At 46.9% G+C, this 27,534-nt stretch overlaps 2 protein-coding genes across 15 annotated transcripts in view; one reads left to right on the forward strand and one right to left on the reverse strand.

Annotated features, from left to right (window-relative positions):
- Window positions 1-13,111, forward strand: part of PLEKHH1 (pleckstrin homology, MyTH4 and FERM domain containing H1) — a 48,029-nt gene extending 34,918 nt beyond the window's left edge. For 4 of the 6 annotated variants that reach the window (XM_045810322.2, XM_045810326.2, XM_045810325.2 and 1 more), the window contains exons 15-29: window positions 181-261; window positions 624-806; window positions 1,202-1,310; window positions 2,121-2,233; window positions 2,820-2,996; window positions 3,280-3,377; window positions 3,857-4,034; window positions 4,532-4,687; window positions 5,755-5,855; window positions 6,587-6,728; window positions 7,902-8,044; window positions 8,175-8,304; window positions 10,018-10,104; window positions 10,406-10,552; window positions 11,767-13,111. In XM_045810322.2, the coding sequence (XP_045666278.1) occupies window positions 181-261; window positions 624-806; window positions 1,202-1,310; window positions 2,121-2,233; window positions 2,820-2,996; window positions 3,280-3,377; window positions 3,857-4,034; window positions 4,532-4,687; window positions 5,755-5,855; window positions 6,587-6,728; window positions 7,902-8,044; window positions 8,175-8,304; window positions 10,018-10,104; window positions 10,406-10,552; window positions 11,767-11,928 (2,007 nt within the window). In that variant the 3' untranslated portion in view covers window positions 11,929-13,111. Of the gene's footprint in view, window positions 1-180; window positions 262-623; window positions 807-1,201; window positions 1,311-2,120; window positions 2,234-2,819; window positions 2,997-3,279; window positions 3,378-3,856; window positions 4,035-4,531; window positions 4,688-5,754; window positions 5,856-6,586; window positions 6,729-7,901; window positions 8,045-8,174; window positions 8,305-10,017; window positions 10,105-10,405; window positions 10,553-11,416 lie in introns of all 6 variants that reach the window. The other 2 variants (XR_006781956.2, XM_087856045.1) reach the window with 2 other exon arrangements.
- An 861-nt stretch (window positions 13,112-13,972) lies between these two features.
- PIGH (phosphatidylinositol glycan anchor biosynthesis class H) lies at window positions 13,973-20,761 on the reverse strand. Of its 9 annotated transcripts, none has more exons than XM_045810333.2 (4): window positions 20,511-20,761; window positions 16,507-16,716; window positions 15,952-15,999; window positions 13,973-14,624 (listed from the first exon to the last, which is right to left on the reverse strand). In XM_045810333.2, exons 1-4 carry the CDS (start codon window positions 20,688-20,690, stop codon window positions 14,532-14,534), a joined length of 531 nt encoding a protein of 176 aa, XP_045666289.1. In that variant the 5' UTR covers window positions 20,691-20,761; the 3' UTR covers window positions 13,973-14,531. The 9 variants fall into 9 exon arrangements, with proteins under 9 accessions (XP_045666289.1, XP_045666292.1, XP_045666288.1 ...); XM_045810336.2 differs by having other exon boundaries at window positions 13,973-14,788; XM_045810332.2 differs by having other exon boundaries at window positions 13,973-14,850.
- Window positions 20,762-27,534: the final 6,773 nt, after the last annotated feature.

Raw genomic sequence — 27,534 nt, forward strand, 5'->3', positions numbered from 1 at the left:
ACCCTCCACGTGAAAGGGCCCAGTCCTGCTAGTAGGGAGTCTGGGTGGCATCTCTACTAAGGACCTGAGTTTGACCAGGGGTTTTGAGATCTGCCTTCCTCTGGCTTCTCTTTGGCAGTCCTGGATTTACTTCTGGGATTACCTGGTTCCAATCACGAGGTCTTAATTTCTGTCTTATAGGTAAAACATGGCCATTCCAAGCTGGTCTGGTGTGCTCTTGTTGGGAGAACCTTCTATTACTATCGAAGTCATGAGGACAAGGTACTTCCTGGCTTCCTGACAGCACCCACTCTCTGCTTTCCCCAGACCACATTCCTGTGGCCCCATGTCCTGATGGAAGGCCCCAGCTTTTCCGTCAACCCTGCCTCATGCCACCACAAGTACAAAGCTGGCTGGATCCCTGTAGCCTGAATGGCCAGTGTGCACAGCCCACAGATTCCACCCGTGGGGTCTGTCTGTGCTTCTCCAGGCAAGCCTCAGCCAGGGAGCTATAGTTAACCCCCCTCTTTCTGTGACCCAACCATGTCCATGATTCCCAGCCCAGCAGGGCCTGAGGGTTCAGAGAGAGGAGACTGCCCTGTTCCCTGCTGGCTCTCCTATTCATGGAAGTCTCCTGTCCACAGCGACCCCTGGGCCATCTGTCTGTGCGGGACGCACGCGTAGAGGAAGTAGATCGATCCTGTGACTCAGACGAGGACTACGAGGCTGGAGGAAGCAGGCGGTTGCTCTCCTCCCACTGCACCCTGGTGATCCACCCCCCAGAGCACAGCCCCACCTACCTCCTCATTGGCACCAAGCATGAAAAGGTAAGAGAGGGGGCTGGGCCTCCTCGGCCAAGCTTGGTCCTGTGATTCTCATCTTCCCTTCCTTCTTTCCCAACCTCCCCAAATTCAAGTTTCTTTCCTTCCTGGACATTTTGGTAACTAGCATTCCCTGATTGGGACTATTCCTTATAGTGAATTCCCTCCCAGTGACAAGCATCTCTCCACTGGGACCATGAGATAGCACCTCAAGCTTAGAAATTTGGGTTCATGTTCACCCGATCCCAAGTCTTTCCTCTTAGAGACTGGTGGCCTTGACTTGTGCCAGCCAGACTAGCCTAGCCTCACGCTGGGCTTGGCCCCTTCAAGGAAACTTCTCCGGAGCTCTGCCTCCCTTCTTCCCACTCCAGTCTCTGCAGATGGCTTCCATCCCTTTCTAGGACACATGGCTGTACCACCTCACGGTGGCTGCAGGGGGCAGCAGTGCCAGGGTTGGCACTGCCTATGAACAGCTCATTGGAAAACTGATGGACGGGGAGGGAGACCCAGGTAAGGCAAGGGTGGCCATCCCTGCTTGGGTTGGAGGGTGGTGGCTGGGTAACGGTTGGTCAGAAACCCAAAGAAAGCATTTCTGTACCTCGAAGCTGTTTTAAAACGGTCTAAGCCATGGAGGGACATTTCCATCCAAGCTCCAGAGCCCCTGTTTCTGGTGAAGATACTGAGGTGACCATGCTGTGTCTGGGGGAGTTGACTTGGGAACAGACTTTCCAGTGACCCCGGTCAATGTTTTACTTTTTTCACTGTGGCTTTGCTGGCTGGGCAGAGGGTTGAGGAAGGAAGGTAGCTGGTGAATAGTTCAAGCTTGTTAATCCATGAATGAAGCCCACGTTGGGATTAGACCAAGCCAAGCCTGGGGTGTTATGAGGTCTTCGTTACGCTCCTGATTCTCAGGACCCTGAGGAGCTAGCGGCCACACCACACTCCCCTTCCCTGCTGCTCCGAGGCTTGTGGACGTCAGGCTGATGTGCGCTCTCCATCCAGACCCGACCCTGCAGGGAGGGGCCTCCCCTGCACACATGTGCTTGCGCTCAGATACCCACAAGCGCACGTACTCACCCCTGTTGCAGCCCCGCGAGCAGAGCAGTAGCCACGTCCCTGTGAGCCACGCTCGTGAGCGTGCTAGAGGCGGTGCACAGCTGTGTGCCCCACACTGTGGACACAAACCCAATGCGCCGCGTGGATCCAGACAGTCCGTCCTTGCTTTCCTCACAGATCCAGGAGGGGGTGGCGGTGGGGGTGGGAGGCAAGTCCCCTCCCCAGCGGTAACTGCTGCTGCTCTCGGTGCTGTGCTCTGGGCAGATTCCCCTCTCTGGAGGCACCCCATGCTGTGTTACAGCAAAGACGGGCTATACACCTCCCTCACCACGCTGCCCTCGGAGGCCCTGCAGACGGAGGCTGTCAAGCTCTTCAAGGTAAGACGGGAATGGAGCCCAGGCCCACCAACAGGTGGCCCCCTCGCCGTGGGCCCAGGCTCTCCCCGGAGCAGTTTGCCCACCATGAGGATGCCAGGGGGAAGCCCAGGCAGTTAGGGGTAGCTCACAGAGGGATCTGAGGGAAAGGGAAAAAGTCCCACAGGTCCTCGCCATGGTCCGTTATGGCGGGGAGGCATTCACGGCTTCCTTGGGAAGAGCCAGTGAAACGACTCTTTGAGGAACTCCCCTCCTCCTAGAGTGAACAGCAGAAAAGGCCAGGTTTAGGTTGCTTCCAAACCTGAGAGAGTCTGACCTCTTTTAGAATGTTCTTTGTGTCTGTCTGAATATTCTCTTAAAAAAAATGAATGTCTTGCTTATGTAACGGACACATTTAAAGAAGGAACGATTCTATCCCAAAGTAGCCTTCTCAGCGGGCAGTGGCAGTGCTCCCTCTTAGAAGGGGCTGCCCGCTGTAAACCGGAGCCTCCCTGGAGCCCAGGGGGACGGCTCGGTCTGCCCACTGTCACCAAGGATACTCACCAAGGGGCTGTGGGTCTGCCTGTGCCCACCATCATTTCCCGGCCAGTCCTGCCAGCTCTTCATCAACGTGCCTGTGGAAGCAGCCTCGGTGGACTACCACGTGTCTCTGGCCCAGGCGGCCCTGCAGGTCTGCCTTGCCCACCCCGAGCTGCAGAGCGAGATCTACTGCCAGCTCATGAAGCAGACCAGCTGCCGCCCACCTCAGAAGTGCTCCCTCGTGCAGGTGAGCAGCGCCGGGGCAAAGCAGCCGCTGGGAGCCCTTGGCGGGGGCTGCCCAGGACGCAGGAAGGTGGAAGGAGAGGACTGGGTGGTAGGAAGCGGGCTGCCTCCGTACGGCTGTGCTGGTCAGGTCGTGTGATTTCTGCTCTGGACGAAGCTTGACTGGGTTGGCCAGCTTGGCAGCCGCAGAAGTTTAGAGAGCACTGAGGGCTTGGTGGCTCAGGGCTATGCAGGCCGGTGGTGCTGCGGAACTGGATCCCGCCCCATGCTGTCTGTGCCCCCCGCAGTGCTGGCAGCTCCTGGCTCTGTGTGCCCCACTCTTCCTGCCTCAGCACCACTTCCTCTGGTATGTCAAACAGCAGCTCCAGCGCCACGCAGATCCCAGGTGAGTGAGCGTCCTTTTCAGGGCCGTTCCTGCTGCCCATGGCATGGGGAGGCGGGCGGTAGGGGGCCGGGATGGACCAGATCACCCTGCCCCCGAAGTTTGCACGGCGGTCACAGAGACTTCGCTCGTTGCCATGTACGTGAATGGGCATGGGGAGGCGTGGGCATGCCTGGGCTGCTCTGCACCCCAGTCCGTGTATGCATGCATGCTTTGTGGGTGTCCCCAGATCATTCCCATGGTTTCTTGGTCTGTGGCCCTGTTCTTCTGGCTTCTGGAGAAAATATCTGTGCGAGCCACCTGCCGCAGACAGACCTGAATGACAGATGAACACCACAGACCAGAGCGTTCGGGGCTTTTCTCTCTGCTGGCCCCGCTGCAGATTTGGTCTTGTCTGGGTCAGGGTCGGCAGCCAAGGGGTCAAGGTAGCAGGAATGAGCGGATTCCCTGGGATTGTTTTCTTTCTTCCCCCATCTCTTTAGAAATGAAACTGGCCAGTATGCCACCTACTGCCAGCGGGCCGTGGAGCGGACGCTGCAGACTGGGGAGCGGGAGGCCAGGCCGTCCCGCATGGAAGTGGTGTCCATACTGCTACGCAACCCCTTCCACCACTCCTCGCCCTTCAGCATCCCCGTGCACTTCGCCAATGGGACTTACCAGGTGAGGAAGCTGCGCGGGCTCCCACTCCTCCGCCCTCTCCTATCCCTAGCCCAGAGAGCACCTTGGGCCAGGAGTGTACTAAACCTCCTTGGGCCGGGCAGATTGTTTCTGGGCGGACCGGCAGAAGGACAGGCCGGGATCTGGAGGTGGGGGTGGGACCACGACCAGTGTGGAGTGAGAAAGGAGCTTGAATTGCAAAAGTGTTTCACTGTTTGGCACCTGGAAAGTAGATCTTTCGAAGCCGCTGCGGAAACCAAGAAAGTGGCATGACAAAGGGCCTCCGAAAGCATTGCTGCTGGTTTCGGCCTACTGCAGGCGGGCTTGTCCCCGAAGCTCGCACCCTCTGCGCGTGATGGAAACCGGCTTCCTGTGGCTTTTGCATTTACCCTTGCTCCTTTCAGCCAAGCCTTTCCACCTCCCAGACTCACACCCCGCCGCTAGCCCTAACGAGCCCCTCTCAGGAGGTGTCCTCTGGGACTAACCCCTCTCCTGTGCAGGTGGTCGGTTTTGATGGCTCCTCCACAGTTGATGAGTTCCTCCAGCGTCTGAACCAAGAGACAGGCATGAGGAAGTCCTCCCACTCTGGCTTTGCCCTCTTCACAGACGATCCTTCCGGCAGGGACCTGGAACACTGCCTGCAGGGGAGCATCAAGGTGACGGCCTCCCTGCCGGGCCAGCTGAGCCCCTCCTGAGATACCGCCAGGCTTCGGGGTTTAGGCGATGGGGAAAGCACCCCTCTGGCGGGTGCCTTATTCTTCCACAGCTTGTTAGGTTGGGAGCCCACGGTGCTCCCCCTGGCATCCTAAAACCGACTCGTACAGGCAGAGAAAAGTTGGTTTTGCCCTTGTCTCTGGAGAGAACATCTCCATCTCCATGTCCCCTCCACCCTCAAGGGGCTGTGCAGTATCTGGGGGGAGAAGCTGCTTCTCAGCGTGGTGTAGGAGGGACACGGAGGCACTCGTCCCTGTACACACGCAGAGCTAGACGGCCGTCCACCTGGACCCAGTGAAGTGTGTTGTACGCTGCAGCTTATTCTTGCCCTGTCTGCCGGGGCCTCTGCTGTGCTTATGGGTTCCGCCACATTTTAAGCAGGTAGATCTGTGTGGCACATCCACAAGTAAAAGGCCCTCGAATGGGATTTAAGACCTACCTTGCTTGTGGTCTGGGATTAGTGCCAGGGGGAATGTTGAGTGTGTGTGGGAATGTGTTGTAGCATTGATGTGTCTGAGGGTTTTGGTTCCGTGTCTGCTCTTTTTATGGCAACGGGACAAAGGCTCCTATGGTCTTTTACCATCGCCTGGAAATACCGTGCGTCCTCTTGGCAAATGTCTGGGTATCTGCAAGGCTCGGTTACACAGTAGGCCTCTGGGTGTACTTGTGGAAGAGAATGGTGCTCGGTGGAAGGGAAATGGAGCTGGTAATAGGAGGCCACGGTTTTTGACAGAGGCCTGCCTAGCCTCCAGGGAGCCCCCCTCAGGTGTCAAGGCCAATGGGGGGCAGCATCCCATGCTTTGTGCTCACGCCATGCCCAGGGCTCTACCGCTGACCGTGGGGTGGTTGTAAGACCCCTCCGGTCCCAGGTGCATGAGGCCTGCGCATCAGCCTCCTGATGGAGGACAGTCACTTGACTCTGGCCCGCTGCTCTGCCGAGTCCTGCCCCCGGTGGGACCTGTTCCCCTCTTCAGGGCCTTTTCTGACTGTCCTCTCCTGCCTGTTCTAGATCTGTGATGCCATCTCCAAGTGGGAGCAAGCCTTGAAGGAGCTGCACTCTGGCAAGGCTGAGGGTGGCACACGTGTCGTGAAGCTGATGTACAAGAACAGGTCCAGAGCACCGCCTGGGGCGGGGGGGCACCTCATCACTCCCACCAGCTGGCCTGTGCTGGACAGAGAGCACGTCCACAGAGACGGCACTGTGTTGTGGACGTTAGTGGGTGGCCCAGGCTGGCTCTGGTGATCGTCTGTGAGACCCTGGGCAGCTCAGGCTCTCGGTCCCTGTACTGCATGTACACACACACACACACCCCTGCCAAGAAAACAGACCAACCCTGTGGGATGGCTGCACGGGTTACATTAGAAGAGCGAAATTTTGTATGGGCACTAGGTATTTAAGGCTCAAGAATAAATAGCTCCTGTAACAATTTCAGCAAATGTAGAAGAAATCGTGATTTTTTTTTTGTCTATTTGGATAAGAAAATCCCATCCCAGATCTGTCTCCAGGCAAATAATTTCCATTATTCTCTTGGAATCTTGAACTTCTCCAGTTCCCTACAAAGCTGTGATTCCAGGGAGCAGATCCCCCTCAGCGGATCCGGTGGGCAGTACTGTTGTCAGGCGTACCCTGGGCCACTGTTGCTTTGAGAACTGATGGCCCTGTTATTGGCCCTGTGTTGTGCTTAGTAAAATTTTTTTGGAGGCAATAGAAAATAGGCTCACAGATGGTATAAAAAAAGTAGTTTCTTTCTTTGGAAATCAAGATAAACAGATGCCAAGATGACCTCATCCATTTGGGATCCCAGCTGAGTCTTGGCTTCTTCTCACTGTCTTCCCTGTAGGCTGTACTTTCGGAGTCAAGTGAAAGGGGAGACGGAGCGGGAGCGGCTGCTGCTCGCCTCCCAGACTAGTGGGGAGATAGTGGCAGGGAGGTTTCCTGTCAACAAGGAGCTGGCTCTTGAAATGGCTGCATTGATGGCCCAGGTGAGGTTCTGTTCAGGAATTGGGAGGATCGGGGCACCAGCTTTAGGACTCACGGGGGCACATAGCACACAGCCTTAACCAGGAGACTCCAGACCCTGCGGTTCCTGAGGGGAGGGTGGCCCGGCAGTCTCTGGCTGTCTCTGACCGTCTCTGGCTGTGGAGGGAAGCTGACTCCTTACCATCAGAGCCCTTCACTGCAGACACAGATCACAGGCCGAACTCTGGATGTGGAATCCAGAGCCCTACCTTTGAGTGCTAGCCACCTTCCTGCCGTGAGATCTTGGCCAAGGCATTGCTGTGGTCTATGCTTTAGTTTCCTTCTCTGTATACAGTAAACAAAAATGCCTCCCTGCCTGCCCCCACAGGGTTGTACTAAGTATGCTAGTGAAATAATGTATATCACACAATGGATGTGATAAAATTTGTACTTACAGCTGTAAAACATCGTAAGTAGAATCAGGAAGGGAAACATGCATTCAGACTTCGACTCTTCTCCCTATTACCTTTAGGAGGCAGTCTTGCCAAAGATATCTGGGATGCCCTCGTGGCTCCCCTGAGAAAGGGTCTGAATCTACGTGCTGGAGAGGAAGGGGAATTAATAGTTGACCTTTATAATAATAAACATTTACTGAATACTCTATAGAGGGTCCTCTGCTAAGTATTTTATATGTAGTATCCCAGTTAGTTCTTATCCCCACGTAATAGATGAGGAAATTGAAGCCCAGAGAATTTAAGTAACTTGCGCAGGGTTTCAAGGCCAGCAGATGGCAGAGCTGGGACCTAAGCCAAGTGTGTGATTCCCAAGGCCACATTTGGAACACTGCAGTACTGTAGGGTCTGTAGCACCTTCAGTCCTGAATCTCCTATGTTTGGATTAGAAACCAGAAGATCCCTAGTTTTCCTTTGTCTGCCACTAATTACCTGTGTCTTTGGATAAGGCACTTAACCTCCACGGCAAAAGGAAAGTGGACGTAAATAATCCTCAAGGACCATAAGGTGGTTTCTCTAGTGTCTGTGAAACTTGAGATGAGGGGTCTGTTCACAAGAAGTGTTTTCACATCCATCCACCCTACCAATGAAGTAATGAAGTGATGGTTTATTTCACCTCTCCAGCGGCCCCAGCCCATCTACCTACAGATTTATGACTGCTCCCTCCATGTGCTTCCAACACAGGTGGAATATGGGGACTTAGAGAGGCCCAGCCCACCAGGCCCTGGGAGCACACCCCCTGCCAAGGTTCAGCATCACCTCCAGCAGGTCCTAGACAGGTTCTACCCGAGGCGTTACAGACACGGGGCACCTCCTGAACAGCTGAGGTAGGCTGCAAGCTCTCGGAGGGAGCTGCCGTGGGGAGGCAGCGGCTGTAGGGCTGGGGAAGGCCTCAGAGCTGCCATGAAAACCTGTTGGCGCTTCACTGGCCCATTTCTCTCCATCCATCCAAACCAGGCACCTGGCAGATCTGCTGACCACAAAGTGGACAGCCCTGCAAGGCTGCTCCCCTCCTGAGTGCATCCGCATCTACCTGACAGTGGCCCGGAAATGGCCTTTCTTTGGTGCTAAGCTCTTTGCTGCTCAGGTACGTGCCAATCATTTCCAGGGCAAGGAGTGATTACCACACCCTCAGGAACATGCCCGAAATTTCTCCTCAATCTACTGTCCACATCTGGTCCTGTTTGAGCCAGTCCAGTCTGCAGGGCCTGCCTACACACTAGCAACCACCAGAGGGAGCTACCTCCCCACCCGTTTCTGGCCTCTCCGCTTTCCATGGTCCAGAGCAGAGTTACGATCACTGCTTTTGGGCCAGGATGATTTCTGGGTAACCTACATCTTTCTTTCTTTTTTCAAGATTTTACTTATTTGTCAGAGAGTGAGAGGGCATGCACAAGCAGGGGGAGCAGCAGACAGAGGGAGATGCAGGCTCCCCGCTGAGCAAGGAGCCCAATACAGGACTTGATCCCAGGACTCTGGCATCATGAACTGAGCTGAAGGCAGATGCTTAACCAACTGAGCCACCCAGGCATCCCTTCATCTTTCCTTTTTAACTTCTTTCTCAGTGCAACCCCCGAAGAAAAAATATAGGACCAACTAATTCACACCCAAGGGTTCAAACTTGACATGACAACCATCTCAAGAATACTTTCGTTTTTTAACAAGTGTAAAAGAACAATATATAATCTAAACGAATATATATCTACTGACTTAGTGTGGCCACAGGAGACTCTTAACTACTCAGGCAACAGTTAATTTCACCCGCATGAAGCCCAGGTGGCCAGTAGTAATTTCAGCTGGAACTTTTCTTGGCCTGGTGTCTGGTGTGCATAAACTTTATTTGTAATCAGAGTGTCCTGTCCTCAAAGCTGGATCATGATCCTGTTCGCTGACGGTAGACATCAGACAGTGGACATTCACTCATTCATTCAAGAAAGAACTGTTGAGCGACTAGGTCTTGGGCACTGTTTGAGATTGCAGGAGACGAGCACATCAGATACCGCCCCGGCCTTTGTGGAGCTCCCCATCTAGTAGGGGAGGTACATGTTAATCAAATAATCATATATAGTCTCTCCCTAAATACGCATGTAAGCTATTTTACAAGCTGTCATAAGTGCTTAAGAAAGAAGTATCAGGGTGTTATAAAGGCATATAACAGGGGACCCTGGGACCTCCTCAGTCTGGTAGGTTGGGAAAAGCTTCTGAAAATGAGGACATATCCGTCCCTCTCCCCAGCCTTTTGGGTAGGACAGCTAGGAAATCTGGGTTGCCCTACTGCAACTGTGGCAGTGAAAATTAGTCATTCCAGGAATTGTCCACCAAATAGCCACTTTTCTCACTAGTAGAGCCTAAAGCCCGTAAGATTGCATTCTTGCTTTCCTGTTTCTTTCGCGGCCCCTAGGAAATGGGCTGAACCAAGATGCACTTCAGCCAGGAGGGACTATAGGTGGAATGCTGTCAGCCTGTGAGCACTAGGGGTACACAGCCCGCTCTCCGTGCCCATGACCGAGCAGCCGGGCTGGGCTTGTTCTGCAGCACAAAGCCTCCCAACCAGTGTACTGTGGGTGCCCCTCCCCGCTCAAGATTGTAATTAGGTGGCCAGAGCCCCAAGGCCAGATGTCTTCTGTGTGTTTACTTCAGCATGCTGTGCAAATACCATCTTTCATGTTTCCTAAGACGAGACAAAGGTTGGAAATCACTGCCTAGCAGAGTCCTGGATGTGCCTTCTTCCTCAGAAAGCTCTTACGGTTGAGCGTCCCTAGCCGTGGCTCTGTCTGATGGGCTTTTCCTGTTTCCCCAGCCTGCACAAATGTCTTCCAAGGAGAGCACTCTGGTGTGGATTGCTGTGAATGAGGACGGTGTCAGCATCCTGGACCACAACACTATGGTACGAAAGAATGAGGGCTGGCTCTCTTACCCCTCCTCCTGAACTCTTTTCTGCTCCTCTCTGGACTCCAAGGCCTGAGCTAAGTGACCATGGTTTCTGTACCCACCCCACCCAAGCCTTGCTGCCTTCTAGTCTAGACACAGCTTGTAGACATTCAAGATGTAGATCTCCAAGTTAGGACCACTTCCAAGTTCTCCCTTTCTGGTTAAGGCTACCTGTGCCTAGAAGAGACAAGGGGTGCTGGTTCAGCTCAGGAGGCAGGTGGGAAGTTTCCCCAGAACTGACTGGCTTCTTCTCACAGCAAGTGCACGTCACTTACCCCTACTCTTCAGTAATGACCTTTGGTGGCTGCCGGGATGACTTCATGCTTGTGATTAGATCCATTCCAGACCAGAGCTCTGGAAAAGGCCACATTGAGAAGTTGCTCTTCCGGATGGCTGCTCCCAAGGTGGGTCTGACAGCTGCTAAAACATGTTACTTGGATCTCTAGTGTGAGGAGGTGGGCTAGAAGTTAAGGAAGGAAGCTGGGTTATGACCGTACTCTAGAAGGGCCCTGCCCCAGGTAAAACTTTGGTCTTGTCTATAATCAGTCCTCCAAAGGGTTCAGGTCTTCCTGAAGGTGGGATTGCAGCTCAGTAGTCACTGCCGAGCTGGTGGGTGAGGGGCTGGCCGAGAGGGCACGCACCCTGGTCCAGCTGCTCCCGTGCTCTCCACATGGTGCTTTCAGCCCTCACAGCCCAGCGCCTCACAGGCTGGAGGCGGGTGCCCACTTGCTCCTCTTGCAGCAGACCCAGGGGCCAGGGCAGCCAGCTCCCTCCTCCGTGTGCTTTCACCCTCTCCTGGCTTCTGCCAACCCTAGTCCCCAAGTGGGACAGTCTGCACGTGCTCCCCCTTCCTTATGGTCTTAAAAGTCCATCCCAGAGACCTCTTCTGCTTTAAGAGCTTTGTATCCTGCTCAGTGCAGGAGAAACAGACTAGCGAAAAAAACAATTACAAAGACTCCAAAACCCAAGTTCTGATTTATAGTTCCTGACTCCCTTCTGAGAGTAAGTGGAAACCCTGTTGTTTTAATCCTAAAACTGGAGTTTCCCCAACCTCCACCTTTTAATACCACCTTTGCCAAAGGAGAGGATATACAGACACTTCCTCCAGGGAGGCCCACTTCCCTGGCTTGGAGACGAGCAGAGCAGAATATCACCTCTCCCGTTCTCAGGAGGTTACGGTGCGTCAGTGGCCCTTCAGACCAACAGGCACCCATTTCACTGGGCCTCTGAACCTCACAGAAATGATCCCTTTTGACGTTTTCTCCCAGGTATTTTTAAGAGATAAGAAACTGAAGCCCAGGGGTGCCTGGGTGGCACAGCGGTTAAGCGTCTGCCTTCGGCTCAGGGCGTGATCCCGGCGTTATGGGATCGAGCCCCACATCAGGCTCCTCCACTATGAGCCTGCTTCTTCCTTTCCCACTCCCCCTGCTTGTGTTCCCTCTCTCGCTGGCTGTCTCTATCTCTGTCGAATAAATAAATAAAATCTTTAAAAAAAAAAAAAAGAAAAAAAAGAAACTGAAGCCCAGGAAGGTTGTGCACCCAGTATAGCAGCTAGCATGTGAGAAAGCTAGGATTCAAGCCAAGGCCAGTTCAATTCCTTTGTTTCTGTTGTCTCAAGATTGCAGAGGCAACGTTCATCATGGCCAGCTACATGAACCACTGCTCCACAACTGTGAACCCCCCCACCAACCCGCCTGCTGCCCACCAGCTATGGGAACTGGACAGACAGCAGTTCTTTGCTTCTGTTCCGTGTGCTGCCAGAGGGCCAACGTTGCTGTGAATATTTCTCCTACCTCTTCCCACCCCCGCCCCCACCACCTGGTGCCTCTGGGATTAGAGATCTGTATCCTGGGGTATGATACTACTGTGATGGGCCTGACAGCCCTCCCCCAGTCTCACCCTGTTTGTTCTACGAAATGTGTAGTTCAGTGTCCGTGAAGCCTTTACTCTAGGTGCCTTATGTTTCAGGGCCCAACTTTTAAAAATCCAGACCCAGTATAGAAACAACTTTTTTCACCAGAATACTGAACTCTGGATGCTGCTTGATTCTAGACACAGACTGGGATGGTCTACTGTTACTGGTTACTGAGGGCATCGGTGCTGTAAGTCAAGGCTTTCTGCACTGGTAAGCTCGGGAAGGCTAGTATCTTTTATATTGTACATGGTCCTTATGTGGGGATTTATACTTGAAATTTTCCCAACATCCCTGAATAAGATAGGACTAAAATTTCCAATTCACCTGTGACAAAAACCTAGAACTCACTAAAACTGGACTTCCGTTCCCAGATGGGAAAGGTATTGGCAGGGCTGGAGAAAAAGGAATAGACTCACCTTTTCCTTTCCCCACTGCACATGAGTAGGCATTTGGGGCAGCAGCTCCTGTCTTTGCAGGACAAGGCAAAGGCACTATCCCTGCTGAGACTGAAGCTGTTCTCCCTCACACTGGACTGTCAGCCCAACTGGGTACAAGCAAGGGCAGGGGGTAAGTCCAATGTGACCTCTCCCTGGCTCGTTTTAATGACTAGACAAGGCTCAGTGAAGGCTGTGCTTCCTACTGTAGGATGGGGTGGTCGTCACTTGTTTCCTTGTTCTTTGAAAGACCAAGCAAATGCACTGGTTTTTGCTGCTTTGTGTGGCCACCAAAGATGAGTCAGAAACAGAATCCGGGCTTGTGGGCTTGGCTTTGCTCCTCAAGACTTCTGGCGAACTTCCACTGGGAATTAGTCTGAGGGCAGAAGGCACAGAAGCTAAGAGCATCCTGGTGATACAAATATCCTCCCATCCCCGACTGAGACCTTATGTTAGAGTGCAGAGATGATCTTTGTCTCCACCCTCCCCTAACAGAAAACAAAAAGACGAAAGAGTTCATTCATACTCTGATTTTCCAGCATTGGAGAAACTCAGTTTTATTTCATAGCTCTAAGGCAGTCTGAGCATTTGTCAATAAAGTGCTGAAAACTCTATGGGTTTAGCAGTAGCATCTAAGAACCAAGCCTTTGACTTCAACAAAGTGTGTGTGTGTGTGTGTGTGTGTGTGTGTGTGTGTGTTCCACACTGCAAAAACGTCAAGGCTGGAACTAGTTTATCTGAACACCTCACCTGCTGTAGGCTTCCCCTCTCTCATCCTTTAAACTGACAAGCATGATTAAAAAAAAAAAAAAAAAAGCAGCAGCACATGAGAGTGTCTGCCTCTTAAATGAACTTGACTTTGCAAGGCTGGAAATTTTACAGCCATCTCCCATTTCTGTTGCTGCCTTTCCCCCAGGATCTGGGAACTAGCTGAGACATTTCTGCCTCGAACAAGTCAAACATCACATGTACCACAGGCTCCGAATAACCCCTCCTGGGCTGGTGTAAGAGGCAAGAATTACACCTCTAGTTTGTAATACCCTGAGTGTCTCTAAGGCCCAGAAGGACAATATTATCTGCCTGGAGTTAAAAAAAAAAATTAGGATCCCAAGGAAAAAGCAAGCAAGAATGGAGCTGTGTTCACACTGAACTTGGGGGTCAAGCTATTTCCCCCACCGTATCTCTTTCCCAGCACCTTCAGGAATCTTCCCATAGTTTATTAATTTTACACAGAAGAAACTGCCGTATAATCAAAGGCTTCTACAGTTGGTGTGTTTATCCTTCTTTAACATGTCTGGAAGCCAAAGTCAAATTTCTGTCTGGCCTTTGGTGTCACCCCTCTTGGCAAAAGACGTTTTTGAAACCATAGACAATGCTGAGTAACAGAGTATTAACGTGCTTGACATCCATGACTGAAATGCCATGTTCCTGTTGTCAATAAAAAGCAGCTGTCTGTGAACCAGGCAATTACTGTGTATGTTTTGGAAGGAGATTGGTTTATTAAGACAGTCATTATAAATTAACCCTGTACAGAACACAGGAGCTAGGTGGACGGAGGCTAGGCTTTTGTAGGACATTTCTTCCTACTCACCAGTACCTGAAGGGCTTGACTTTTATTTCAGGCGTACTGTGTAATTGGAAACTATGTTTCTTAAAAGACCTGATATCAGCTTCCCATCGTCTTGCGCCACAAATCTCTACAAAACGTAAACCTGAATGTGCTTAGGAATTTCACAAAGTGCTCTCTGTCAACGTTACTTTTGACATTTCACTTCTTAAGGTCTCCCCTCAATTGATAAAGTAGGCAGAACCTTACAAGGGGGTCACTAAAATAGACATAAATACTTTGCTCAACATCACACAATGAGTTAGGTGTCCAGTCACCTGCTCTAAGGCTCTGAGATCCACTGCATCCATACTGGCTCCTAGGGCCGTGTCCACCTGATGGTTTAGAACACAGAAAACAAGCCAGCCACTACGGCTTAGGAGTCGTCTCCCATGGAAGACAATATGGGCCTTCTGAAATGCCGGGACTCATGGACTTGGTGATGTGGCTTTCTGGTGTGCCAGGATCTCCTGGCAGCTCCTGTACACTTCAATCAAGCAGTCCAGACGGGGCTTGGCACTCTGAATTCCAAAGGGAAGAAATGCAGAGTCAAGACGAATGTAAGAGAGAGCTTAGCAGTGCTGCATCCACGTGCAACCTCAATCTCTCCCCACAGCAGGGGGTCTAAATGGCTCAGGTGTGAGCTCAGAGAGGCAGAAGTTCAGGCCACACAGCACCTAAGTGGCTAAGAAAGCAAGAGGATAACAAAAGACAGACCTTCTCGGAAATGTCACAAGCTGTGAAAGTCTGCAAGGACAAGAAGGGCAATTTAATATGTAAATACTGAAAAGTGTTTTGTACAATGAAATGTGATACAACCAAAATTAAAAGTCACAGAATGGGAAAAATACATGTGGAAGGCATATTTAATAAAAGTTCATTATCCAAAATATATAAGTTGTTACAAATACATAATCAATACCTAGATTCTACTTGACTAATAGAGGAGGAGATGGATAGTTTAAGACAAGAAGAAACACAGATAGGTTATTCAAGGAAACATGAAAAATCTTTAAGAAGCAATTTAATAACTTTAAATTCCTTTACCTGTATACTAAAGGAAACAAATAAGTAAACCCACAGTTAGCCAAGACCGTAGAAAAACAAATACAAATTCCCAAAAGTATGGTAAAGTTGTCCAATCTCTGGAGCCAAATCTCAAACTGTAAAAATCTATGAAACTGTTCACAAGCTTTAATAAAATAATTTTGAACTGTAATGCAAAAGAATTTTAGCTTAGCGGCCTTAAATCCTTTGTAAGGAAAAGGACAGCAAGGCAGAGTTAACTATATACATAAATACTTATATACTTTTAATCCTGTTTGTGTACCTTTTTAAGAGCAAGACAAAAAATAACCTGGGGATGATTTCAAAAGCTAGCAGTAGAGTGGCTAAATAACTGATACTGATACTCAACATGATAATATAACTATTTAAAATAATAAGTATAATGGCCTCTGTAGAGGCACAAAAATATGTATATTGGATTTAAAAAACAAGACATAAACTGGATATAACAGTATGTGTAGATCAAGGACATCAATGTAAAATCATCTACTGGCAGACTAACAAAGTCGATGAAAGGTGATTTACAGGCAGAAATTGCTATTTTTTTTCTCTAAAATTTTGATAAATTTGTAATATTTCTGAGAGCCTGTATTTGCTTGAGAAAGAAACTTTTGAAATAACTAAAATCCTAAGTCTCACTAAAAATAGCTGTCAGATGCCCTCAAATACTCTTGACAAGAGTTTACATTCCTACTGAACATAAGTAGCAGTGGATATGCGGAGAACGGGGAAACGTAACAGATTTTTTGGAGAAACTTTAGACAACTGTTGTGAGCTCACCTGGAAGACAGGTACTACTTGGGATATCCCATCTGGCTCCACTGGATCCTTCAATAAAATGCAGAGGTAGTAAATCACCTTCTGCTGTAAGAAAATGAACCAAATAGCAGAGAGCTAAGTGAAACGCATTTTGTTTTCTTTTTCTTCAAGGGGAGGCTAAAAACTTTTTATAAATGGTTATCTCTAAGTAGTAGAACACTTGATTGCTTTTGAAGTGAAGGAAAAGTATATTTTCATTTTTTAAATGAAAAACGACAAAACAGCAGCAGCAACGATTCTGACGCTGGGCTAAAAAATAAAGTTGAAAATGCTGACTTACTATCTATGAAAACTTGCTATATCTCTATAAAAATAAAGGAATATCTTTCCAATAAAAGTTTCACTTTCATGGTTTATGGACATGCCAGCCAAAGAGGAAACACTACAATACTGGAACAGAGTCTTCAAGTTTAATTCTGTGACATCAAGGTATTAAGACTGAGTTTAGATCCAGGCAAAGGCCGTGGGCTGCCTCCTGCAGAGAAACCTGTTAATACTTACTCCTTAACTACTTACCATGTAAACAGCCTCATTGATGACCACATCCTTCACCTTGCCCATCTCTATGAAGGTAGTGCATTCTTTGCCCGAGGCATAGGATGAAGTCATCTGGATACCAAGGGAGTCAATGATTAACAGAGTCTCCTGATCAATCTTGACAAAATGGAGGTAACCAAGCAGGCCTAAGAGGGTGATGAAGATGGCAGCAGAGAGGATCATGCTGTTCTGAAGAGAGAGCCAGACACAGGCGATAAGATTACCAAATGGTTCTCTGCACAGATCTCTGCTGTTTAACTGGTCCACTCGAGGCAATGCGGAAAAAAGCCTGTGTTCTACCGTGAGTTGAAAAGATGGGAGGAACATGCATGGAGGAAGAGGAAATCACTCTTATTTCAGCTCTGTAGTGCCCTGAAAGCATATGATGAAATGCATAGGTGTGGGAGGAGAACCTCCATCATCAAAACAGTATGTACCATCACACCACTCAGGTTTTTCTTCCAAAACTGAAACTTAAGGACTCAGACCTTTTCTGCTCACGCTCCATCAGCAGAATATACAGTGCAAAATCAGACAGTACAATAATAAAATGCTTAGCACAGTGAGGCAGATAGTACTCAACAGCCACCCCTCCCTAATAGAACTTGGAGAGAATCATGATTGGTTCCCTCTCCCGCCAATGACTGGTTTAAAAATGAACACATGATACAACTCTGGTCAATGAGATGCGAGGGGACGTCTGCTGAAGGGGCCTCTGAAAAATGAAGTTCATCTTAAGAAGAGATCTAAGGAAGAGAAGGTCCCTTCCTCTTGAGGTTTTGATGCCTGAACTACTATGGAACTACTACTACTCTGCCAGACCATGTAGAAAGCCAGACTGGGGACGAGTACACCAACGGTGGAAGAGCAGTAACAGGAAAAGAATCAAAAGGTCCTTAAGTGCCTCTTATGCCCTCAAGAGCCCTCCTACCTCCTGACTCCTTTTGTTAAATAATAAAGATCATATCATTTGGATCTCTTTTAGTTCTTTTGGGCTGTGACTTAACTGATGTGTTAAGGTTGACTGAGTAGCTGACATGAAACTGACCTAACTCTAATCACATTCTTCTAAACCCTCATCCTTGGTGTCCACCCTTGTTGGGCCTGCATTGCCCAGCAAGTTGTATCTAGAATCTTGCTAAGTCAGTTTAGAGAGAACCCTTGGCATCCGATCACCCTGGCCTGCCTTTAGCAAGAATCATGTCAAGTCAAGTTAGCCAGAATCCCCCTTTACCCCTGTTGTTTCCCTTTAGTCATTTTCCATCCACTGACCCCCACCGTGCTCACTGGCTACAAATTCCCACTTGTCCTTGCTGTATTCAGAATTGAGCCCAAATCTGCACTGAGGTCACTCTTTTCTCCTACTGCAACAGCTTCTGAATAAAATCTGTTTTTACTGCTTTAACTACTGACCACCTCTGGCTTTCTTTGAAAATACTTTGCTACTTTGTTGCTACCTAACACACAGTTAAGTGTTGGATCAAGAGTCTGTTTGGGCCTGTGATCTATTTTTGTCTGATCCACCCTGAGCTAAGAATGGTTTTTACACTTTTAAAAGAGTTGTTCTAAAAAGAAAGAAAAAGAAGCAGAAGACTATGAGACAGAGACCTGTAAAGCCTAAAATATTTACTCTTTGGCCTTTTAAGGATAAAGTTTGCTGACTTGTTGATTAATGAATGGAGAATGGAAAAATCTATGTGCTGGGTCTCTGATGATCCAGAAATATCTACTTTGAGTTAATTAAATGCCTAGTATCTAGTACAGTGTCTGGTTCATAGTCTGAACTGAATAAGCATTATGGAAGAATAGAGAGAAATAAAATTCAGTCCTGGTCCTTACAGATGTATAAGAGGCAAAATTAATACATATAAAATATTTTTGGAGAATATTATGAAACTGACTATAAGTGCCTAAGAAAGGATTAAAAGAGAGAGAAAGAAAGAGACATCAAAGCACACAGGATATCCCATGAAGACTTCCAAGAAAGAAGGATTTCATTGGTACAGAAGAGGTGGTGGTTATTGACAGATATACTTAGTTGAGAAAAGGAAGAGGGAAAAGCATTCCAGATTGGAATAAATAAGGTAATAACCTGCAATTTTAATAGAACCATGAATTCAAAAACCAGAAGGAAAGAAGGGATAAAGAACAGTAACTGTGAGGGGATTTCATCCATATCAGCCTTTTAATAAGGTAATCCCTGCCCAAAACTTCATTACTACCTGCACGCTTTACACTTCATTTTTCTGTCTGAAATTCTAACAATTCAGTATTTATTTGGGCTGAAATTACGCCACATGTTTTCATGAATTCCTTCATTTCTTCTCACTCCTGAGAGTCATTACCCTCTGACAAATAGTTTTGAACACAAAGATAAGAAACTTTGGTACAGGGAGCCTGGGTGACTCAGTCGGTTAAGCATCTGCCTTCAGCTCAGGTCATGATCCCAGAGTTCTGGGATCGAGCCCCACATCTGACTCCCTGTTTGGCGGGGAGTCTGTTTCTCCCTCTCCCTCTGCCTGCAGTTCCCCCTGCTTGTGTGTGCGCTCTCTGTCAAATAAATATTTTTTAAAAAGACAAAGAAACTTTGGTACACAGAGGCCTTAAGAAGTGTTGCAGTGGAGTTTAAGGAAGATAAGGTTATTGAGTCGTGGACGCTTGATGGAGGTAAGTGGGACACCAGGATGTGAGACAGTACAAAAAGGAGCTGGCATAAAAACAAACTTCTATTTAAAAATTTTGCCTAAGCAAACCCTCCCCAAGGAAGAGACAGTATAGTGGAAAAGAAAGGGTTTCAAAGTCAAACAGCCCCAAGTTTGAAGCCCAAGTATGCTGTTTACTTGCTTCGTGACTTTAGGTAAGTTTCTAAGCCTTAGTTTTCTTCTAAAGTTAAAGTGAGGCATTCAGGAAAGCAGCTGGCAGTCGGGGGCATTTAATTTATAAGTATCTGTTCCCTCCTCCTCACATGGCCAGAACACAGGCCAGTATTAAAATTCAACTACATTACAAATTAAATCTTTTTAGGGGGAGGCAGAAGGACTGTCCTGGCAACTTAACCATTTCAACTGACTTTTGAACAAACTTTTAGTTACAGTTTAGTACAAATTAGGGCAGTCTTAATTCTGCATATATCTATGCCAAATTACCATGCTTTGAGAGTAAAAAAGCCAATGAATGCATTAATGAAAACAAGATCCAAATTATAGAAATAAATAGCCCTAGCTCTGGTCAAATCACTCCTGGAATAATATATTCAATTCAGGGCACTACATATGAAACTAAACTCATCCTGAAAAGGACAATTAGGATGTCTCCTTTTATTTGAGGGCTGTCACAAAGCAACTGCATGTGACCCTCACAATACTGTGAAGCTGGGATGGCAGACAGCAATTCCATTTTAGACATGTGAAAACCGAGGCTCGGAAAATAGGAATGAGTCTGGAAAGTGAGCACAGAAACAACTCATCTCCAAAACTTCACAATTCTTTATAAAGTACTTGAAGCTCGGGAAGGGGTGGGGTGTGGGGTAGATTCCCTTGAAAAACAGATTCGGAAGAACTATCAAGCTCCTATTGTGGAGGTAAAGGCAGTTTCTGTAAGACTATATAAGGTACTGTTAGCAGGGATTCCTCTGCGGAATGGAAGTGATGGATGAGTACGATTCACTTACTAGTTCTCTATTGGAACTGAATTCCTGTGAGCGGGGACTACGTGGAGCACATGCAAGTGACAGCCTTAGGCTGTTGTGCAAGGACTCAATGTATGCTGGGTGGAACCGCAGAGCATCACCCATGACAGGGATAAAGTACAGGTGTAAAAACTTCACTAAACGTGAAGAAAACAGCTGTCCAGCGGCGGAACCAGCTAGTTCCCGCCCTCCGACCCAACAACTGGAGGTCCGGGCTCGACCGTATGACCCCAAAAGACCCTTCCAAACCCCAGCCCCCGACTCGGACTGCGGGAAGGGGCCGACCGGCCATTACCTCGCAGAGAGTGAAGAGTCCGTAGGCCGCTAGCCACACCGTGCAGGTGACAGCGGTGAGCGAACGCAACGACAGCCGAGGGCAGCTGAGGCAGAACTCCCGGCAGGACGAGGAGTAGTAGCGGCGCTGCAGGGCCAGGCGGCCGCCGCAAATATCCGAGAAGCTTTGCTCGTCCTCCATGGCCCGGTCGCCCCCTCCGCGCCGGGCCGCGCCGCTCTAGTCCGCTCTCCAGCGTCCTCTCGCTGACTCTGGACCCACTTCCGGGGAGCGGCGTCGGCCCCGCCCCGCCGCACACTCTGCGCAGCCGCAGTTCCGCGCCGAGAGTTGTGGCCCGGGTCTCCGGGCTTGTGTTTTCCGCTCCCTGGCTCAGGCAGTTTTCTGCGTTTGTCTGAATACTCCAGACGTTCGCAGGACACTAACTCAGCCGGCCAATTAAAACCGCTGTTAACGCGCTTTCCCTCGGCAAACCGTTTTCCATTTCAAAGCCAGAGTACGCCCCAAGGAGACAGCCCACAGGTATACACTCATTCCAGTCACTCCATTCATTCGTTCCTGGGCCAGGTAGTTTTAGGTGCTCAGGATATAGCGCTGACCAATATTGAAGGTCTCTGCCTTCAAGTAGCGTCCTTCCCAGTAAGAGAAACAATATGGAAATAATTTCGGAGAGTGCTGCTGGCAATAATATGACGGGCAGGGGTGGCTTGGGGACTTGCGGTAGGGCAGTCAGGAAAGTCTCTCTGAGCGGGACACTGGAGCTGCACGGTTGAGAAGCCAGACCGGTCTGGGAGAGCTCTGGAGGGGGAATTTGCCAGGTTGGAGGACCAGGAAAGTCAAAGCCCTCGAGGCTGAAACAAAGTTGACTTACTGGAGGAATCAAGAGGCTGACAGAAGGAAAATGCAAAGGGAAGCTGGGGAGGTAGGTGTGGGGCTCAGATCCTAGAGGGTCTTGTAGGGCCTGGTAAGTTTGGATTTCACTGGCTGGGAGTTCTCTTCCCAACCGCTGCGCGGAGCGTTCAGTAGACAGATGAGTCCTGGCTAGGAGGTTAGCAAGAGAGGAAGATGCAGAAGGTGTGGATCATAAAATTGCTAAACTCATGAGTTATAGCGGCCTGTGGGTTCTTTTTTTTTTTTCTTCTTTTACTTTGGATGTGGCTCAAGAGTGGCTTGTGGCCTGTTAGTGTTATGATGCTTCAGCCCTGAGGCAACACCGTGTGTTAAAGAACTGATCCCTCTGTCTGTAAAGATAAATGGTTTGTAAGAGTCTCAGCAGCCTTAAGTCTCTGATGAAAGTCAGGTTCCGTTTTTCCGTCTTCATCCAGGATTTTGTTTCCTTTTTTCCCCTAAAGGATATTCTTCAAGTATTGCTTTGTTTTTCCAGTTTTATTTCTATACCCTGAATCTTACCAAGCAATACTGTAAATAACATGTGATGTCTTTCAAAATTATAAAAGTGATGTTTGCTTATTGTGGAAAATTTGAAAAATACAGAAAAGAAGAAAAATTTAAGCCACCCATACTTCTACCACTCAGAGAAGCAATGTTGATGTTTGGGGAAAACCTCCAGTCCTGGAGTTCTTAACCTGAACTCCATGGATAAAATCAGAAATTTATATTTAGTTTCATTAACTTCTAATTGAATTTTAACCTTTTTTTTTTTTTTGGTTATGAATGCAGGCAAAAAACCAATTAGTATTAGCAATACTTGTCACTCTTATAGAAACCACAAATATTTTCATTACACAATAATTGTTATCTCAAAATGTCATTTCCACTCATCACTACTTCAGAATTGCAGTAATTATTAGACCCACTTCTATATCTTACTAATCTGTCAAGAGATACATACAACACATATTAAAAATATTTTGATAACTGTATTTTAATTCAGTTGTTTTTTAAATCCTATGTATTGTATTCATTTTGAACATTATAGTGATAAAGTTTACCAGACTTACAGAGGGTCTGTGGCACAAAAAAGGTTAAAAACCTGTGCGGGTTCAGAAGGTTCACAACTAGAGGTCATAGAAAGAAGAAAAGGCACCTAATGTACTTATTTTTTTTAATATTAAATGATTACGGATAAATAGTGTGGTAATATAATCCCCAAATCCTTATAACTCCTTTGCTCTGTCTGATCACAGTGTCATCTTAACTCTGTTCAGCAGTTTGACACCTCAGTAGAAATTGAAACCTATGTATTTGCCATTTAGCTAGATGCCATCTGGAACATGAAGTGATAAGTTTCATGACAATGACCGAATAAAGAGAGCAAGAAGGGAGGGGTACCTGGCTGGCTCAGTCAGAAGAGTATGTGACCCTTGATCTTGGGGTTGTGAATTCAAGCCCCATATAGGGTGTAGAGATTACTAGAAGAAAATTAAGCTTTAAAATGAAAACAGCAAGGAGTGGTTGTTTTAGCTCTAAATGTTGGATCTTAAAGTATTGAAAAGCCTCAGAAGTTCAGTGAAATATATCAGCAAAGAAGGGAAATTGATGAAAAGAACTTAGACTTACCAATTAGCAAGTGTCTCCAAGAAAGTTTGCTATCTATTTGTAGGGTCACAACTAATACTCTAATGAATTCCATTGTAGAGAAGCAGAGAAAGGAAGCTCGAGAAACATGTGTACTCTGTATTTGTCAGGAGATGCTGTTATTTTAAAAACAAAAACACAATTTCAGAGACTGAACGCAACAAGTGTTTATTTATTACCTCTCTGTTCCACTTGGATGCTTGTGGTCAGATGACTTAGAATTTCTGCAAAGAGGTAATCTGGAGACCCAGCCTTCTTCCAGATAGTGGCTTCATGATCCCTCGGGACCTCGTCATGCTTCTCTCCATTGGATGCTCTGTATCTGGCCAACAGATGAAGGGCAAGAATGGAGGATCATGCCCAGGAGGGTTTTATGGCCAAGTCTTCCACCCACATTCCACTGGCCAGAAGTTATTGACTTGTCTATACCAAACTTCAAAGGAGGCTGGGAAACATGGTTTATCAGTGTGCCCAGAGGGGAGAGAGAAATGATTTGGTAAGAACAACTACTAGCCAGTCTTTGCTACATTTTCCAGAGAATACTGGCTACAAGAAACAGAAAATATATTTGAGTGAATTGAGCAATATGGTGGCAGTACACAGAACTAATCTGACTTACTTTTAATAAGACTTACTTTTAATAAGATAGTTATTTCTACTAGTGAGGTTATTCTTGGAATCTGAGTATCTGTGAACATGAATAGTAAGGAAAAAAAATCTAATTGAGGTGCCTAGGTGGCTCATTTGGTTGAGTGGCCAACTCTTGATTTCAACTCGGGGTCCTGGGATTGAGCCCTGAGTTGCGCTCCATGCTAAGTGGGGAGTCTGCCTGAGATTCTCTCTCCCTCTCCCTCTGCTCCTCTGCTCATGCTCTTTCTCTCTCTCTCTAAAGTAAATAAATAAGTCTTTTTAAAAATAAAATAAATAAGTCTTAAAAAAAAGAAAAAAATCTGATCAAACAATTCAGTTAACTTTTTATTTTTATGGCCCATGCTGGCTTCTTAAAACCCTTCTATAGAACCTTCTTTTTTAGTATTTGCTTGCACTTAAGGATTGAGGAGTTGTTCTAAGAATACTGTCTCATACTGTAGTTTTTATTCTATTTATTATTTTATGATATAGCACTAATGATTGCTGCTACTGTGTTAACTGAGAGTGGGTCTCCTTCTATTTAGGACCACGTATCAATTGGAGAGAAAAAGCAAAGGCCCATGTAAGTGAAAAGAAATTTCAAATAAATAGGGTTATAAAAGGATAAATGTTGTCCATTATATCTCAATTTTATAAAAAGCCAGTGAAAAGAACTTATAAAATGTGTTGCAATTTAGTAAATTTGATTGAGAAAATAATTTCCTTTGCATTAAAAAAAGATAAATATAATACATTTCATCTTTCTAGTTGGGATGCATCACCCTCCCAGTATGTGGGTGTGTTCGCCAACCTGAAAGCTCTCCAGACTTCATGCTTTGGGAATTTTCATGAAGTTTTCATCATGTAGGCACACAGATCATTAACTCCCTCTCCTCTCTGGAGAATGGGGGATGGGACTGAAAATCCCAAGCTTCTCATCACGTCTTGGTCTCTCTGGTGAGGAGCCCCCACCCAGGACCCACCAAGAGTCACCTCATTAGAACAAAAGACCCTGCTGTCATCCAGGAAATTCTGAGGGATTTAGGAACTCTGTGTCAAGAACCGGGGTCAAAGACCAAACATTAGAACAAAAGATGCTCCTAGTGCTCTTAGGAAATTACAAGAGTTTGAGGAGCTCTGTGCCAGGAACTGGGGGCAGAGACCAATATACCTATTTTCTATGATCTCACAACAACTTACCACAGTCCACTGATAGTAGTGATTTACCAGCTCAGGTGAAGTGTAGAAACCTTACCTCTGTTTACACTTCCCCATTTATAATTGCCTAATATTTCCTCAGATTCATCAAGACATTCATTAAGACAGTAGCTTAATTTTCATTTCAACCATCAAACATAATTTAGGAAACTAAAGAGGATAAAGAAAGTCTTTTGTCTTTTCATTGTTTTTTCTTCCTTCTTAATCTCCAAGATTTCTTCTTTTGTCATATGCTTTCTGCTCAGAGTACCCATTCTTTCAAGATAGGTCTGCTGGTGACAAATTCTCTTAGTTTCTCTCATCTGAGATTGTCTTGATTTCGCCTTCATTTGTGGAGGATATTTTCCCAGATATAGAATTCTTGGTTGACAGTTTTCTTTCAGCTCTTGGAAAATATTGTGCCACTTTCTTCTGGTCTCCATGGTTTCTGATGGTAAATCTCTGTGATTTGAATTATTTTTCTCCTATAGTAAGGTGTTGTTTCTCCATCACTGCTTTCAAGATTTTTTCTTTGTCTTTATCTTTCAGGGGTTTGACTGTGCTATATCTTGGCATGAATTTCTTTGGGTTAATCTTATTTGAGTTTGCTCAGCTTCTTGAATCTGTAAGTTTTATGTCTTGCCAAATTTGGGGAATTTTCAGCCATTATTTCTTCATGTATTTAATTCAGCTTCACCGTCTTTCTCCTCTCCTTGTGAGACTCAGATGATACGATAGTTAGATTTTTTTTTTTATAGTCTCAGAGTCCCTACAGCTCAGTTCTTTTGTTTCCTTTCAGTCTGTTTTTTCTCTGTTAGTCAGATTGGTTAATTTCTGTTGTTCTGTCTTCTTGTTCACTGATTATTTCTCGTGTCTTCACCATTCTGTTGTTAATCCCATACCTTGCGTTTTTTTATTTTAGTTCTATTTTTCAGTTCTAGAATTTCCATTTTGTTCTTCTTGGTATCTTTTATTCCTTACTGAGTCTTTCAACGTCATCATTTTTTTGAAGTGTGTTTGTATTTACTTGTTGAAACACTTTTATGGTGGCTGCTTTAAAATCCTCATCAGGAAATTCAAACATCTATGTCATTTCAGTATTGGCATCTATTGATTATCCATTGTCATTCAAGTTGAGATTTTTCTGGTTCGTGATATGATGAGTGATTTTCAGTTGAAACCTGGGCATTTTGAATATTATGAGATTTTGGATCTTATTTAATCTCTTATAACAGGCTTCTACTAACACTGCTCCAGTGGAGGAAAAAGGGACACTAACACATGTTCTCCACTTGGCTTCCATTGACACCTGGTGGAGAGGTGTTCCTTGTAATTTCTGGATGGGGGTGGAAGTCCAAGCTCCCCTTCATGTACTCCACCCACACCATGGGGTGGCCCTGGGGGAAGCTGTTACCACTCAAAAGGGATAAAATCCCCACTCCGCACTCAGCCTTCTCTAATACCACCCCAGTGGCAGGGGTGCAGCTCCTCTTTACATCCTGGCGAGGTATAAATCTAGGTTCCCCAGCTAGCAGGAGTGGGGAGGGGGCACTTTTTTTGGGGGGGTAGTGTTTGGCTAGAGTAGAGTAGGTAATATCTAAAAGTTTTCTGTCTTGCTAGTCTGCTCCTTATTTTGTTCTTTGGCTAGAGAAGGTAGGTTTCTATAGAGCATTTCCTGGTTGCCATTTTCTCTAGCACCTATCTGGGATGGGCAAAAGGAAAATGCAGGGAACACACTGCTGTGTCATAGTGAGATCTCTAGTCAGTCGGCCTCCTTCTCTCCACCTTTCAGAGTCTTCTTTGTTTGTTTCATATAAAACGTACAAGGATTTTATCTTTTTTTTTTTTTAAGATTTCACTTATTTATTTGAGAGACAGAGGGAGAGGAGAGAGAAAGAGCATGGGGGTGGGTGGGTGGGTGGGGAGGGCCTAGGGAGAAGGAGAAGCAGACTCCCTGCCAAGCTGAAAACCCAATGCAGTCTCCATCCCAGGACTCTGGGATCATGACATGAGCTGAAGACAGACGCTTAACCAGCTGACCCACCCAGGCACCCCAAAATGTGGTGTCCAAGGATTTTAGTTGTTCTCAATGGGAAGGATAAGGAAGGGTATGTCTACCCCATCTTTAGGAAGTGGCATTTTCCTTATCTGCCCATTTAAAACAATTTTTTATTGATGTGTTATCATCCATGCAGTAAAATGCAGTCTATGCCTTATGTTTTCATATTCTAAATGGTGTCTTTTGGTAAAGAGAGGTTTTAATTTTAATGAAGTCTAATTTATCAGTCTTTTCTTTTATGGTTAATGCTGTTTTAGTTCCTGTTCAAGACAGTTTGCCTGCCTCAAGTTATGAAAACATTTTATTCCCTTTTTTTTCTAAAAGCTTTATTGTTTTACCTTTCATATTTAGGCTTATGATCCATTTTGAATTAATTTTTGTTTGATAGGAGAGGTAAGGATCAAGGTTTTTTTTCCCCAAATAGCTTTATAAAAAAATTTTACTTATTTGAGGGGCAACTGGGTGGCTCAGTCGATTGGGCATCTGCCTTAGGCTCAGGTTGTGGTCCCAGGGTCCTGGGATTGAGCCTTGCGTCAGGCTCCCTGCTCAGCGGGAAGCCTGCTTTTCCCTCTCCCACTCCCTCTGCTTGGGTTCCCTCTCTCACTC

Source organism: Ursus americanus, chromosome 26, assembly GCF_024610735.1.
Source record: "Ursus americanus isolate L20-20 chromosome 26, mUrsAme1.1.p, whole genome shotgun sequence".
NCBI lineage: Eukaryota > Metazoa > Chordata > Mammalia > Carnivora > Ursidae > Ursus > Ursus americanus.